The sequence below is a fragment of the Diospyros lotus genome, chromosome 14 (assembly GCF_014633365.1).
Source record: "Diospyros lotus cultivar Yz01 chromosome 14, ASM1463336v1, whole genome shotgun sequence".
Lineage (NCBI taxonomy): Eukaryota > Viridiplantae > Streptophyta > Magnoliopsida > Ericales > Ebenaceae > Diospyros > Diospyros lotus.
Window position 1 is genome coordinate 35,251,642 of NC_068351.1, and position 15,005 is coordinate 35,266,646.

At 36.4% G+C, this 15,005-nt stretch overlaps 2 protein-coding genes across 12 annotated transcripts; both read left to right on the top strand.

The window, feature by feature from the left end:
- The first annotated feature begins 2,086 nt into the window (after window positions 1–2,086).
- Window positions 2,087–13,192, top strand: LOC127789818 (ent-kaurenoic acid oxidase-like). Of its 11 annotated transcripts, none has more exons than XR_008020659.1 (16): window positions 2,087–2,287; window positions 2,405–2,562; window positions 2,747–3,008; window positions 3,128–3,380; window positions 3,508–3,612; window positions 3,688–3,808; window positions 3,942–4,767; window positions 4,856–5,180; window positions 5,280–5,429; window positions 5,631–5,891; window positions 6,031–6,114; window positions 6,264–6,342; window positions 6,438–6,544; window positions 6,629–6,747; window positions 6,868–8,298; window positions 12,937–13,192. XR_008020659.1 is itself a non-coding variant. In XM_052318827.1 (16 exons), exons 8-16 carry the CDS (start codon window positions 4,529–4,531, stop codon window positions 13,034–13,036), a joined length of 1,464 nt encoding a protein of 487 aa, XP_052174787.1. In that variant the 5' UTR covers window positions 2,105–2,287; window positions 2,405–2,562; window positions 2,747–3,008; window positions 3,128–3,211; window positions 3,298–3,380; window positions 3,508–3,612; window positions 3,688–3,808; window positions 3,942–4,528; the 3' UTR covers window positions 13,037–13,192. The 11 variants fall into 11 exon arrangements, 10 of the variants coding, with proteins under 10 accessions (XP_052174790.1, XP_052174792.1, XP_052174791.1 ...); XM_052318827.1 differs by lacking the exons at window positions 5,631–5,891; window positions 6,031–6,114; window positions 6,264–6,342; ... (1 more) ...; window positions 6,629–6,747; window positions 6,868–8,298 and adding exons at window positions 11,699–11,959; window positions 12,101–12,184; window positions 12,334–12,412; window positions 12,511–12,617; window positions 12,702–12,820 and having other exon boundaries at window positions 2,105–2,287; window positions 3,128–3,211; window positions 3,298–3,380; XM_052318830.1 differs by lacking the exon at window positions 6,868–8,298 and having other exon boundaries at window positions 2,090–2,287.
- LOC127791024 (ent-kaurenoic acid oxidase 1-like) lies at window positions 2,838–4,044 on the top strand. The gene is made up of 5 exons (XM_052320754.1): window positions 2,838–3,008; window positions 3,128–3,211; window positions 3,508–3,531; window positions 3,688–3,797; window positions 3,942–4,044. The coding sequence occupies exons 1-5, from the start codon at window positions 2,838–2,840 to the stop codon at window positions 4,042–4,044; spliced, it is 492 nt and encodes a 163-aa protein (XP_052176714.1).
- Window positions 13,193–15,005: the final 1,813 nt, after the last annotated feature.

The window sequence follows — 15,005 nt, forward strand, 5'->3', positions numbered from 1 at the left end:
CTTGAACTAAATTCTTAATTCCCTATTTATAGAGCTTTTCTACTTAATCCATGCCAAATTTCAAGATTACATCTTAGCCATTGATTTTTCTTTAATTCAAGAGACTCAATCTCAACTCTCCAACACAAGCACAATCCTTGTGCTTCTCCTAATCTTCAATCTTAGCCATTGATTTTAAGAGAACTCATCTCTAGTCTCTAAAGAAACACAATCCAAGAGACTTAGTCTCTTTAAATCTCAACCTTTGATTTTCTTTGGAGATTAAATCCTTAACCATTGGATCAATCTCTAATTCCCATAATTCTCCCATTTTCACAATTAATAAATAATGACTAATTTCAAGATTGACTAATTTCTCCATTTTCCATTTAATTTAAATCCATAACTTTTCAAGCAATTAATGGAGACTATTATCTTTTCTTTTTGATTTAATTTAAATTGCTCTTGGAAGACATAATTCAATTTACTTTGGCATTTAATTAAATTAACTATTTTCCCACATAAATGCATGACTATTTTCCATTTAATATGGAATTTCTTTTAATTCTCTCCATAATGGCTCTCATTAATGCTTGAGAAACTAATTTCTTTTCTTTTTGTATTTCTTTAAATCCCACTCTTACTTCACATGATCATGCCAAGTGTCACCAATTACACTTAATCAATTTATTTCTTATTCCCAAATTAAATTAAATCTCATTCCATGAGATTTTGCCAAGTGTCACAAATCTAACCATACTTGACTTCCATTTCAATTTCCTAATTATCCATACACTTAATCAATAATTAAATTCTCCAATATAAATAATTTCTCCAAAAATAATTTATCTTTTTATGAGATGAAACTCCAAATTACCGTTTTGCCTCTCCAAATTATCTAGATAATAATGAATTTTTTTTTAAGTTTAATTGAAATGATTGATGAATTTGATCAAATAATCCAAGAACACATTAGATGTATTCAAGATGGAAAAATTGAAAACTATTACCTTGGTCATAATATATAAAATGAGTTGATAAATATTTTAGTATTAAAAATAAGAAATATCATTATTAAAAAAAATCAAAGAATTAAAATATTTTTCAATTATGCTTGACTATATCTTATATGCAAGTCATGAAGAACAAATGTTTTTTATATTAAGATGTGTAAATATTTTAACAAATTCGATAAAAATGGAAGAGTAATTCATAGATTTTTTAAAAGTGAATGATAACTTTTGGTCAAGATATTTTTAATGTACTAATAAGTAAAATAAAAAATTTTGAACTTGATATAAATAATGTGAAAGGGTAATGATATAATAACAGATCTAATATAAAAGGTAAACAACAAAGTGTGTAAAAAAAATTATTAAATATAAATTTTAGGACATTTTATACACTATGTGATTGTTACAATCTTAATTTAGTTTTTTGTGATATATTTAATTCATGAGTTGATGCTATGATATTTTTTGGAGTCAACAACGCATATATTCATTATTTTTTTTTTTACAAAAAGATGAAAATTTTTACAAGATCATGTTTTTAATTTGACACTTAAGCCATTGTTTAAATCTTGATTTTTTTTTTTTAAAACATGATCTGTTTTTTGATATTGATGATTTAGATTTATTTTTAGAATTAAAAATTTTAAAAGAAATTATAACTATAAAAATGAAAACACCATTTGTGATACTAAATTTTATAAAAAGGGTAAATTCTTTTTCAAATGCATGAATAGCTTATGAAATATTATTAACAATTCATGTTATTGTAATTTTAATAAAAATGAGTATTTCAATTATCTCTAAGTAATTTTAATAAAATGTTATTGTAATTTTATTTATGTTCAATTATCTCTAAGTAATTTGGTTGTATTGTCAATAGAAAAAAATTTATTTTCTTAACTAGAATACAAAAATTTAATTAGTAATTTTACACTTAAAAATAAAAAAATACAGTTTTAATAATTTTTATTATGTTTTTTAAAATCACTAAATTAATTATCGCCTAGGGCCCAAATAACTCTTGAGCCGGCCGTGTTGCCTTTAACCAACAAGTTTGTGCTCCAATCTTGCAGGGATTTCATCCTGGAATGGCCCACTGTCGAACTCGTAGGCACCAGCTCACTGGGGGCAGTTCAAGGGGCCGCCCATTCTCGGCTGAAATCCCTGGTCACCGGCGCCATCAACCAACCTCGAGCTCTCACCGCCATTGCCCTCATGCTCCAGCCCGGCCTCATTGCTGTTCTCGAATCTGGGCCCGGAAGGGAAGAGTGGTCGCATATACAGAAGCCAAGAAGGTATAATATCTCGGGAAAGGAGGGTCGTATTTGGATGCAGCTGTCTTCTTACTTTTTCCGCAAAGAGACTATTTTTACTGACTCAAATTGGTGACGGCCATTTTCAAATGCTCGCAGGTGACATTTGACATTTGAGAATATTGGCAAGTTCTTCGTGAGCTTTGAACCGGGGCCTGTTATGGATACCCTCAACGAGTTGTTTGAGGGGTTGCTTCAAGGTTTTAGAGCTCATCCTCTCAACTTCCCTGGAACAGCTTTACCACCATGCTCTACAGGTAAATGTCCCATAAAATTCTCCATAATGTAAACTATATAGCATGCTTTCCAGTCATCCGTGACTTATAAACTATGATTATGATTTCGTTTGAAACTTGGTTTGATGATTCATCCATATTGTGCAACAGTTTGATTTAGTTCTATGGCTAGAAGTTCAATTGATTTGCTCAAATTTATTTGAAGTGTCGCAGGAAAGCTGAGGCAATCTTTTGGGGAGGAGCTGGAGAGGCGGAAGAACAGCAGCCTGGATGGATCCGAGAACTGAAATGACCTCATGGAAGGGTTGATGCAGTTAACGGACGAAGAAGGGAAGCGATTAAGCGACAAGGAAGTGGTTGACAACATTGTTAGCCTTGTTATTGCAGGATATATGTCCACTTCCTTTGCAATGATGTGGGCATTGTACTATCTTGCCAAGGACCCGAATGTTCTTCAAAAGCTTAGGGTATGACTAACAAACACTCAAAAGGGGAAAAAAAAAAAACCCTCAACTCATGATCTCCCAATTCTTGTTTACTCATTTTGTTCTTCTATTCTGATATATATGCGAAATCTCGATTGCAGGAAGAGAACATACACATCAGCCAGGAGAAGAATGATAAGCTTATTACAAGTGATGATATTTCAAACATGAAGGATACAAATAAGGTGTATTCTGTTTGGTTATTGAGAATCGTTTTCTTTTCTCTTTGCTGAAGCAGAGAAACCAGGTTATCAACTCTTTTGATATGCAGGTGGTAGAAGAAACCACATAAGATCATGGCCAACATTGCTCAATTTCTTTTCATAACTGTTACAAGAAATGTTGATTACAAAGGTGGAAGACCAAATTAATTCTTTCTTGAACAGATTTAATAACATGCACCCAAAAGATAAGTAAAGAAAATGTATTGATCTGTGACATAGCTTTGTTGATCTGTTAACCATCCAGTTATGTCTTGCAGGTTAAAATTCCCAAAGGATGGAAAGTAATCCTTTGGACTTGATATCTCCACACCGATCCAGGAAACTTTGCTGATCCTATGTGCTTTAACCGGGACAGATGAGATGTAAGTCAATCTAAAAGACCAAACGAACAGAAAAGAAATTGTGATCGATGAATGTTATATATTCCACTTCCTCAGGCACCAGCAAGGGCTGGAACACACCTTGTGTTTGGTGGGGGACTGAGATTGTGTGCAGGAAACATGCTGGCTAAGCTACAATTGTCGCCATTTTTCTTCATCACTTGGCTGTAGGTTACAAGTAAGGACCAAGAACTCTTCGTCTTCTCTTTTCATTCTTCCTAGCTCTTGTTAGTTTCGGCATGTTGTCATTGTCAATGTGTATATAGTAATCACATGATTTGAAATAATCGCTAATTATCTTGCTCATCCAGGTGGGAACTGGTGAATCCCAATGCCAAAATGACTTATCTTGCTCATCCAAAACCGGTTGATGGAGTTGAGATTACCTTTGGGAGAACTGACAAAGCAAAGTGAAGCAAACCCATATAGGTGTAATTGTTTTCTGGGTGCTTAGTATATTTGTGCTTGCTTTGATCTGTTTCTGTATGCTTCTTGTGGGGTTGATGAGATGTGAATGCTTGTTACTAAAACTAAGCTAATGACTGAGCAATTGCCAACATCAACTTTTCCACTACCCAGAGTAATTTGAACATTTACTTAGTCCGTATATATCATGGATGACATCGGAGATCCTGCTCAGTTGACACGTAATAGGCCACCCTCGGCCTTGGGAGTAACGCCCTATAAGCCAGATAACCTTCATGTCATGTTACCAAAATTTAAACCAAGTCAACTACCCTCCAAGTCTCGTATGAAGTCATGAAGAAATGGAATTATTCTCTCTTGGAGCCAGCCTTGTCGGCTGGCGGAAACCAGACGAGAGAATAATCTCTTAAGGAATCTTTCACCCCACTATATATATATATACACAAAGCGCCGGAAATGCATATGCCCGACGATGGACAGAGATTCAGATATGCAAGTCTGGGTGGTGGTGTGGATTGCCGGAGCTCTGCCGCTGGTAGGGTGGCTGCTGTGGCGGTTGAACGACGTCTGGTACTCCCGCCTCTGCCTTAGCGCCGCCAAGCTCCCTCCTGGCCACATGGGCCTTCCTTTCTTTGGCGAGATGCCGACCTTCCTCTGGTACTTCAAGGCTCTTCGCCGCCCCGATGACTTCATCAACGCCAAGCGCCGCAAGTCAGTAATTAAGATGATCGATCATTATTGCCACTATATATATATATATATATATCTGTGCCAATTGCTTTTGCTTCTGTGTGATCAGGTATGGTGATGGAGTTGGAATGTACAGAAGCCACCTGTTCGGATCTCCAGCGATAATAGCATGCTCGCCGTCGGCCAACAAGTTTGTCCTGCAATCAAGCAGTGATTTCATCATTTACTGGCCCTCTGTTGAGCTCGTAGGCACCCGCTCCCTGGGTGCAGTGGAAGGGGCAGCCCATTGGAGGGTGAGATCCCTGGTTTCCACCGCCATCAACCAACCTCGAGCTCTCAGCATCATCTCTCTCACGGTCCAGCCCCGCCTCCTCGCTGTTCTCAAATCCTGGGCTCAGAAGGGGAGAATCGTAGGTTACACAGAAGCTAAGAAGGTATAATAATATTAGGAGGGTCTCTTTACTTCAATTTATTTATTTGCCTAGAGAGGTTGCTTAATTACTTGTGAGACCTGTGTTATCAAATGCTTGCAGATGACGTTTGAGAATGTTGCCAAGCTCTTCGCAAGCTTTGAACCAGGGCCTCTTGTGGATACCCTTGACGAGTTGCTTGTGGGGTTGATTAGAGGTCTTAGAGCTTATCCTTTCTACTTTCCTGGAACAGCTTACCACCATGCTTTTCGGGTAAATGTAACACAATAGTAATTCTTTCAGGTCGTTCATGCGTCTGAAAGTCAACGAATATATGCACGATTTCTGTCACACACAAGTTTGGTTTGATATTCCAGACATGTCTGTCATGCAACAGTTTGATTTAGTTCTATTAAGGCGCTGGAAGTTTAATTAATTGCGACAACATTGATGTACGTACAAATTAATTTGTAGTGTCGCAAGAAAGCTGAGGCAATATTTTGGGAAGAGCTCGAAAGGCGGAAGAAGAGCAGGGTGGATGGATCAAAGAACAAAAATGACCTAATGGAAGAGTTGATGAAGTTAAAGAATGAAGAAGGGAAGCCATTAATGGACATGGAAGTGATTGATAACATTATTACCCTTCTTGTTGGAGGATATTTCTCCACTTCCCTTGCAATGATGTGGGCATTGTATTATCTCGCCGAGTACCCCGATGTTCTCCAAAAGCTTAGGGTACGTACAACTAACAAACACTAAGAAAGACCCCATAAAAAGAAACCAAAAAATCCCAATTCTTGATCCTATTCCCCTTCTTGTTCTTCTCTCTTCTAATACATAAATATATGTATGTTTTGCGATATTTCGGTTGTAGGAGGAGAACATGCAGATCAGCCAGGAGAAGAATGACGAGTTTATTACAAGTGATGATATTTCAAAAATGAAGTATACAAATAAGGTGTATTAATCGTATATGGTTGTTGTTTGGCTAATCTTCCTCGGATTCTGATAACTGTTTGTTACTGAGAATCTTCTTTGTTTTTTCTCTTCTAAGTTGAATTAGAGAGAACCCGAATTAGTCTTAATTTCCTCTCTTTTGATCTGTAGGTGGTAGAAGAAACACTAAGAATGGCCAACATTTCTCAATTCCTTGTCAGAACTGCTACCAGAGATGTTGATTACAAAGGTAGGAAACCAAATTCTTTCTGTAAATATGTATTGATCTGTATGCAGACATTTGAGATGTTGATTACAAAGGGACACATTTGAGATGTCTTTCAGGTTACAGAATTCCCAAAGGATGGAAAATAATCGTTTGGAATCGATATCTCCACACCGATCCAGAAAACTACGATGATCCAATGCGGTTCAATCCAGATCGATGGGATGTAAGTTGTAACTGTCAGTACCCGAATTCAATCTAGCTAAGGGAACAAGAAAATGTTGTGATTGATCAATACCTAGTTCTTCAGGCACCAGCAAAGCCAGGAACACACATGGTATTCGGTTGGGGATCGCGATTGTGTGCAGGAAACATGCTGGCTAAGCTACAAGTCGCCATTTTTATCCATCACTTGGCTGTAGGTTACAAGTAAGGACCAAAAGCTCTTTCTTTCTTTCTTTCTTTCTTTTTCCCTTTGCTTTGATGTATCAGTTCAATCTGTTTCATTTTCTCATTGTTAATTAATGCATAATTGTGTTCCTCATGTAGGTGGGAACTGGTCAATCCCAATGCCCAAATGACCTATCTCCCTCATCCAAAACCGGCTGATGGAGTTGAGATTACCTTCAGCAGACTTGGCAAAGCTTAAGTGAAAAGCAAGCAACCATATGTTTTGGGCCTTTTGGCAAAGTGATCCATCACTACTTGTTGATTAGTGTATTGGGCTTCCTTTTAGTTCTGTATACTCCAAATAACATTGCTTCTAAGAGTGAATAACATTTTGGTTAAATCGAATCAGTCAAAATTAACAGTTTAGTTCAATCTATATTTCGGTTTGTTTAATTTTCAAATTCGAGTGTTTCGACTCTTTCGATCTAGATTTAATTCGGTGTCCGCATTAAAAAAATAAAAATAACTGATTAAAATATAGAAAATAATGCTTTTTTTATCAATTTTTTTTATTTTTCTAATTTTTTGATTTATGCAATTTTAACATCTATTCGATTAGTTTGATTCCGTTTAATTTTTTTTTAAAACAAAATTAATGTATTCAGTTTGAACAATTCAATCGATTTGAGTGTCGGCCAGCGGCGGTGGTTTCCGACCACTGTCGTCGGAGGCTGCCAAGCCACGGCCATCTTGCTGTTTGGGGCTAGGGTTCATGGCGAAAAAGAAGAAGAAGCCGACGCAGAAGAAGCAAAAGAAGAAAACGACGCAGAGGAAGCAGAAGAAGTAAAAGAAGAAGCAAGATCGCACATGGCATCCGAGAAGAAAAGACCGAACCGAGGGAGAGCAAAGGGGATTCGAAGCCACGGACCAAGATACCATCAATCTTGGCCATGGCGCAACCCCACACAGAATCAAAATCAATGGAATGACGGCACAGGGCTACGTTCTTACCTGCGATTTCCGGCCACCCACAGCACTGAGAAGAAGAAGGAGAGAGAGAGAGAGAGAGAGAGAGAGAGAGAGAGAGAACAGAAGATAGCGCAAGAGAAAGATCGAGAAGAGGGAGTCGGTTGCTGAATAAATCTTGCAAGAGGGGAAGACGTTGCTGCCATGGAAGGAAAGGTGCGAGATTTCCGATTCGTGAATGGGGGATGAGAAGGGGGAAGCTTGATCCACGCCTCTAAGGAAGGAATCGCCGGCTGTTGCAGAGAAGAGGAAGGGAGCTTGGAGCCCTAGGGCTCCCTTTGCACATGGGCTCGGCTCCTCTTGGCCTTCTCGATGATAAGGCCCAGATTGGGCCTTATATCCTATGTGCTTTAACCCGGACAGATGGGATGTAAATCAATCTGAAAGACCAAATGAACAAAAAAGAAGTTGTGATCGATGAATGTTACATATTCTACTTCCTCAGGCACCAACAAAGGCTAGAACACACCTTGTGTTTGGTGGGGGACTGAGATTGTGTGCAGGAAACATGGTGGCTAAGCTACAAGTCGTCATTTTTCTTCATCACTTGGCTGTAGGTTACAAGTATGGACCAAAAACTCTTCGTCTTCTCTTTTCATTCTTCCTTGCTCTTGTTAGTTTCTGCGTTTTGTCATTGTTAATCTATATATAATAATCACATGATTTGAAATGGCTAATTATCTTGTTCAATCCCAATGCCAAAATGACTTATCTTGCTCATCCAAACCGGTTGATAGAGTTGAGATTACCTTTGGGAGAACTGACAAAGCAAAGTGAAGCAAACCCATATAGGTGTAATTGTTTTCTGGGTGTTTAGTATATTTGTGTTTGCTTTGATCTGTTTCTGTATGCTTCTTGTGTTTGCTTTGATCTATTTCTGTATGCTTCTTATGTGGTTGATGGGATGTGAATGCTTGTTACTAAAACTAAGCTAATGACTGAGCAATTGCCAACGTCAACTCTTCCATTAGCCAGAGTAATTTGAACATTTACTTAGTCCGTATCTATCATTGATGACATCGGAGATCCTACTCAGTCGACTAGTAATAAGCCACCCTCTGTGACGCCCAGTCCCCATTATTGGGTGTCATCATAACCCAAGGTTATGTTAGTGAGTCCTATTCCGGAGGCCGACTATGCCCTAATAACAGGGGGAATAAAATAAAGTGGGCACCTTAAGTGGGGTCCAGACTTCACTGTCTCCAGCCATCGAGAACTCGAGGTTTAAGACTCATTTGCAACGAAATGACACTCGAGTCTCGAATATGACCCGTGCCTTAAAAACAGATTAATAAACTGCAATTAGGGTATATCATAACTTATTCACACGAAATACACATTAAAAGTAACAAGTTCAACTGAGAAATACAAATAACGTTCAATACAACGACAAAATAGCTACATGACAAACACATGTTACTAGGTCGCATTTCCGTCATGGGTTGCCATTCTCATCATTCAGCTAATCTTCGACATACACCGCGTTCCCCTGACCGGACCTCGAACTATCTATGTGGCTAATGGGAGTGAAAGGGGTGAGTCTAGGGACTCAGTAAAGGCAATATGCAATGCAATAAATTAATGAGCATGACATCATAGATAAAAATGAAGTGTTACGTGCATGTAAGACCGTCTACCGCACCTATCTTAGGCTCTAAGTAGCTCCTAGTGGTTCCATCCATGACCTCATCCTAGAACCCTCACGGTCAAATATCCACTGCTCCATACCTAGGCACTTCCTTGACATCTTATACAAGTCATGACAAAAGAAATTTACACACGAAGCATATTAACACTTAGTTGCTTGATAGATTATACCGTTAACGCACCCAAATCCTTAATAAAATATTGACAGAGCAAGGTCAAGAATTAATTTAGCAACCCATAATTAAATTCATTTGGCTAGCGAGTCTACTGAATTAGTCAATTCTTTAATCGACTAATTTCTTAAATTAGCTAATCTAAACATCAACCACCAAATTAATTAGCTTACATATTAACTAATTGCTAATTAACTAATTTAGGCAGATTATTTACCTCAAGTTGATGAATCCCTTACACCTCTTCTTTGCCTTCAATTTGCTTTAGGTCTTCACATCCAAATTCCCTTATTTATACTCATTACATTGCAGATTCCACTCAAATTATTCTCTTTAAATGACCAATTCTTGTCTTCTTTGCCTTCTTGCTCAGTGCCAAAATTTCTTCTCCTCAAGCTCCATTTCTTCCAAAATCCTCTTTGCTCGCTTTTGATCTCAATTTCACATCTGCCTACTTCGGCAAATTTGCCTTAGCCATCAAGATTCAGCCCATAATTTTCTTCAATTTACCATGAATTTAAACCCCTTTACTTTCCTTCCTAATCATGACATTCATGTACAGCCTACTATTTTATGCCATTTACTCACCAAGCGCACATACACATATATATTATAATAATATTTAAATATTCTTCCACTTTTCTATTGTGCTTGCACTATGATTAAATGTGCACCCATTGATTCTGCACCCACTGCTTCACTTCACGCCCACAACTTATATACACGCAGATATATATATATATATTTACACTTATAAATTATTATATAATTAAAATTATAAAAATTATATATATAAATTCATAAATTATATTCTTAATCTCAGTTGAACCTTTCTACTTTGCAATTACATTCTTAATATTAATTTTATTAAGAATGTTACCAAAATTTAAACCAAGTCAACTACCCTCCAAGTCTCCTATGAAGTCATTAAGAAATGGAATTATTCTCTCTTGGAGCCACACCAGCCGAGAGAATAATCTCTTAAGGAATCTTTCACCCCACTATATATATATATATATATACAAAGCGCCGGAAATGCATCCCCGACGATGGAGAGAGATTCAGATATGCAAGTCTGGGTGGTGGTGTGGATTGTCGGAGCTCTGCCGCTGGTAGGGTGGCTGCTGTGGCGGTGGAACGACGTCTGGTACGCCCGCCTCTGCCTTAGTGCCGCCAAGCTCCCTCCTGGCCACATGGGCCTTCCTTTCTTTGGCGAGATGCCGACCTTCCTCTGGTACTTCAAGGTTCTTCGCCGCCCCGATGACTTCATCAACGCCAAGCGCAGCAAGTCAGTAATTAAGATGATCGATCATTATTGCCACTATATATATATATATATATATCTGTGCCAATTGATTTTGCTTCGTGTGATCAGGTATGGTGATGGAGTTGGAATGTACAGAAGCCACCTGTTCAGATCGCCGGCAATAATAGCATGCTCGCCCTCGGCCAACAAGTTTGTGCTGCAATCAAGCATTGATTTCATCATTGACTGGCCCTCTGTTGAGCTCCTAGGCACCCGCTCCCTGGCTACAGTGGAAGGGGCAGCCCATTGGAGGGTGAGATCCCTTGTTTCCACTGCCATCAACCAACCTCGAGCTCTCAGCATCATCTCTCTCACGGTCCAGCCCCGCCTCCTTGCAGTTCTCAAATCCTGGGCTCAGAAGGGGAGAATCGTAGCTTACACAGAAACTAAGAAGGTATAATATTAGGAGGGTCTCTTTACTTCTATTTATATATTTGCATAGAGGTTGCTTAATTACTTGTGAGATCTCTGTTATCAAATGCTTGCAGGTGACGTTTGAGAACATTGCCAAGTTCTTCGCAAGCTTTGAACCAGGGCCTCTTGTGGATACCCTTGAAGAGTTGCTTGTGCAGGTGACTAGAGGTTATAGAGCTTATCCTCTCGACTTTCCTGGAACAGCTTACCACCATGCTCTTCGGGTAAATGTAACACAATAGTAATTCTTTCAGGTCGTTCATGTGTCTGAAAGTTAACGAATATATGCACGATTTCTGTCACACACAAATTTGGTTTGATATTCCAGACATATCATCATGCAACAGTTTGATTTAGTTCTATTAGGGCGCTGGAAGTTTAATTAATTGCGACAACATTGATGTACGTACAAATTAATTTGTAGTGTCGCAAGAAAGCTGAGGCAATATTTTGGGAAGAGCTCGAAAGGCGGAAGAAGAGCAGAGTGGATGGATCAAAGAACAAAGATGACCTAATGGAAGAGTTGATGAAGTTAAAGAACGAAGAAGGGAAGCCATTAATGGACGTGGAAGTGATTGATAACATTGTTAACCTTCTTGTTGGAGGATATATCTCCACTTCCCTTGCAATGATGTGGGCATTGTATTATCTCGCCGAGTACCCCGACGTTCTCCAAAAGCTTAGGGTACGCACAACTAACAAACACCAAAAAAATACCCCACAAAAAGAAACAAAAAAATCCCAATTCTTGATTCCTATTCCCCTTCTTGTTCTTCTCTCTTATAATACATAAATATTTGTATGTATTGGGATATTTCGGTTGTAGGAGGAGAACATGCAGATCAGCCAGGAGAAGAATGACGAGTTTATTACAAGTGATAATATTTCAAAAATGAAGTATACAAATAAGGTGTATTAATCGTATATGGTTGTTGTTTGGCTAATCTTCCTCGGATTCTGATAACTGTTTGTTATTGAGAATCTTCTTTGTTTTTTCTCTTCTCAGTTGAATTAGAGAACCCGGATTAGTCTTAATTTCCTCTCAATTTTGATCTGTAGGTGGTAGAAGAAACAATAAGAATGGCCAACATTGCTCAATTCCTTTTCAGAACTGCTACCAGAGATGTTGATTACAAAGGTAGGAAACCAAATTGTTCTGTAAAGATATATGTATTGATCTGTATGCCGACATTTGAGATGTTGATTACAAAGGGACACATTTGAGATATCTTTCAGGTTACAGAATTCCCAAAGGATGGAAAATAATCGTTTGGAATCGATATCTCCACACCGATCCAGAAAACTACGATGATCCAATGCGGTTCAATCCAGATCGATGGGATGTAAGTTATAACTGTCTGTACCCGAATTCAATCTAGCTAAGGGAACAAGAAAATGTTGTGATTGATCAATACCTACTTCTTCAGGCACCAGCAAAGCCAGGAACACACATGGTATTCGGTTGGGGATCGCGATTGTGTGCAGGAAACATGCTGGCTAAGCTACAAGTCGCCATTTTTATCCATCACTTGGCTGTAGGTTACAAGTAAGGACCAAAAGCTCTTTCTTTCTTTCTTTCTTTTTCCCTTTGCTTTGATGTATCAGTTCAATCTGTTTCATTTTCTCATTGTTAATTAATGCATAATTGTGTTCCTCATGTAGGTGGGAACTGGTCAATCCCAATGCCCAAATGACCTATCTCCCTCATCCAAAACCGGCTGATGGAGTTGAGATTACCTTCAGCAGACTTGGCAAAGCTTAAGTGAAAAGCAAGCAACCATATGTTTTGGGCCTTTTGGCAAAGTGATCCATCACTACTTGTTGATTAGTATATTGGTCTTCCTTTTGGTTCTGTATGCTCCAAATAACATTGCTTCTAAGAGTGAATAACGTTTTGGTTAAATGGAACCAGTCAAAATTAGTAGTTCAGCTCAATCTATATTTCGGTTTGTTTAATTTCCAAATTTGAGTGTTTCGACCATTTCGATTTAATTCGATCTCCGCATTAGAAAAATAGAAATAACTGAACCGATTAAAATATAAAAAATGATGTTTTTTTATCATTTTTTTTTATTTTTCTAATTTTTTGGTTTATTCAATTTAACTATCTATTCATTTGGTTTGATTCGGTTCAATTTTTTTAAAAAAATTAATTTATTCAGTTTGAACAATTCGATCGATTTGATTACTCAACTCTACTAGTTGCTTCTTTTCTTGTTTTTTCCTCTCACATCCTCGCCTCTCAATCGTTGTGTTTGGTATTATTGTAAAATTTTTAGGTATTGTTGTAAAATTTTTACTCTCGTGAAAATGACTAATGAATCAAGAGAAGTGCTTCTAAAAATCAAATTATCAAAAAATATATTGAAATAAATGATTTTATAATTAATGCTATATAAATAAAAATAATTGTATCATTTTAAAAATTATTCTGATTAAGTATATTTTTAATGACAAATAATTTATTACATTTTTTATTAAATATTTTATGTATACTGGAGAGATGTTCATAGCACATTAAAAAAAAAAAAAGTTTAGCATTTAATAGTTAAAATTTACACTTTAATAGACAAAAACACCCCCCCCCCCCCCTAGCTTCTTTCATTTCCATGTAAAGATTGTTTTCTTCACGAAATAATTTCACCCACTCGCCATGACAATATTGTTAATAAATTTTATAACGAATCCTATTTTTTCATAAAAATCTATTTTATCATAAAAAATACGTTTTTTCCCATCACTAACACGACTTAAGAAGCTCTTAAGAAATCTTAGTCTCCTAATTCCTATTTTTAAATAGATATTTCGAACTTTTAAGTTGCATGATTAATTTAGTACCCATATCTTTTCTCTACCAAAAGTACAGTTTGCTCTATCTTTCAAGTATAAGGCGACTTTGATAGTAGTGTCTCTATCCAAATGACAATGATTTAGGTTCCGTTCGTTTTCTGTTTTCAAGTCATTTTTTAGTTTTTAATTTGCTTAAATAATGAAAATTCGTTCTCTTTATTATTTTTTAAAAATATATTTTTAAAAATAATTTTTTTTAAAAAAAAACTCAAAAATAACAAAAAGTTATTGAATGTTTTCATCTAAAACAAACTCTAAACTCAAAACACATTTATTTATTCATATTTTATTATTGTAATAGAAAAAAATATTATAAAATTCATTAACATTAAACATTTCTAATATACTGAATAATTAAATTTATTGAATAAAATATTATTAAAAAATTATTTTCAAAATTTTAAGGAGAATGTGTTTTCTAATTTTTTGTTTTGAGAAATAATTTTTCAAAATGACAAAGATAACTCGTTTTTAATTTTTTTAAAAACAGACTATTAAAACAGAAAATTGAAAGCAAAGAGAACACAGCTTCTCATCTCTTGAATTTAATTTAAGTTTATTTAATTAGAATATTATAATTGGGATTCATTTACATCCATATATATGAATTCCAATTATAAACGTCATAAATATCAATATTTGCTTTAAAAAACCTTCAAATACTTAGGAGATTTGACAAATAAAGATTGTAAGTTTTGCTTTTCAAATACCAGCCTTTTGAATCCTTTCTATGACGTCCTATATAATTTTTTATCCTATTTAGAGGAATGTTCTTTATTCATTATTTTAGTACCTTTTTTTTGTTTTGTTTTGTTTTGGTTATGTTACTTGGGGTATACTCTAATATAAAATTGAAGACGCTTTTAATTTTTCAATGAAAT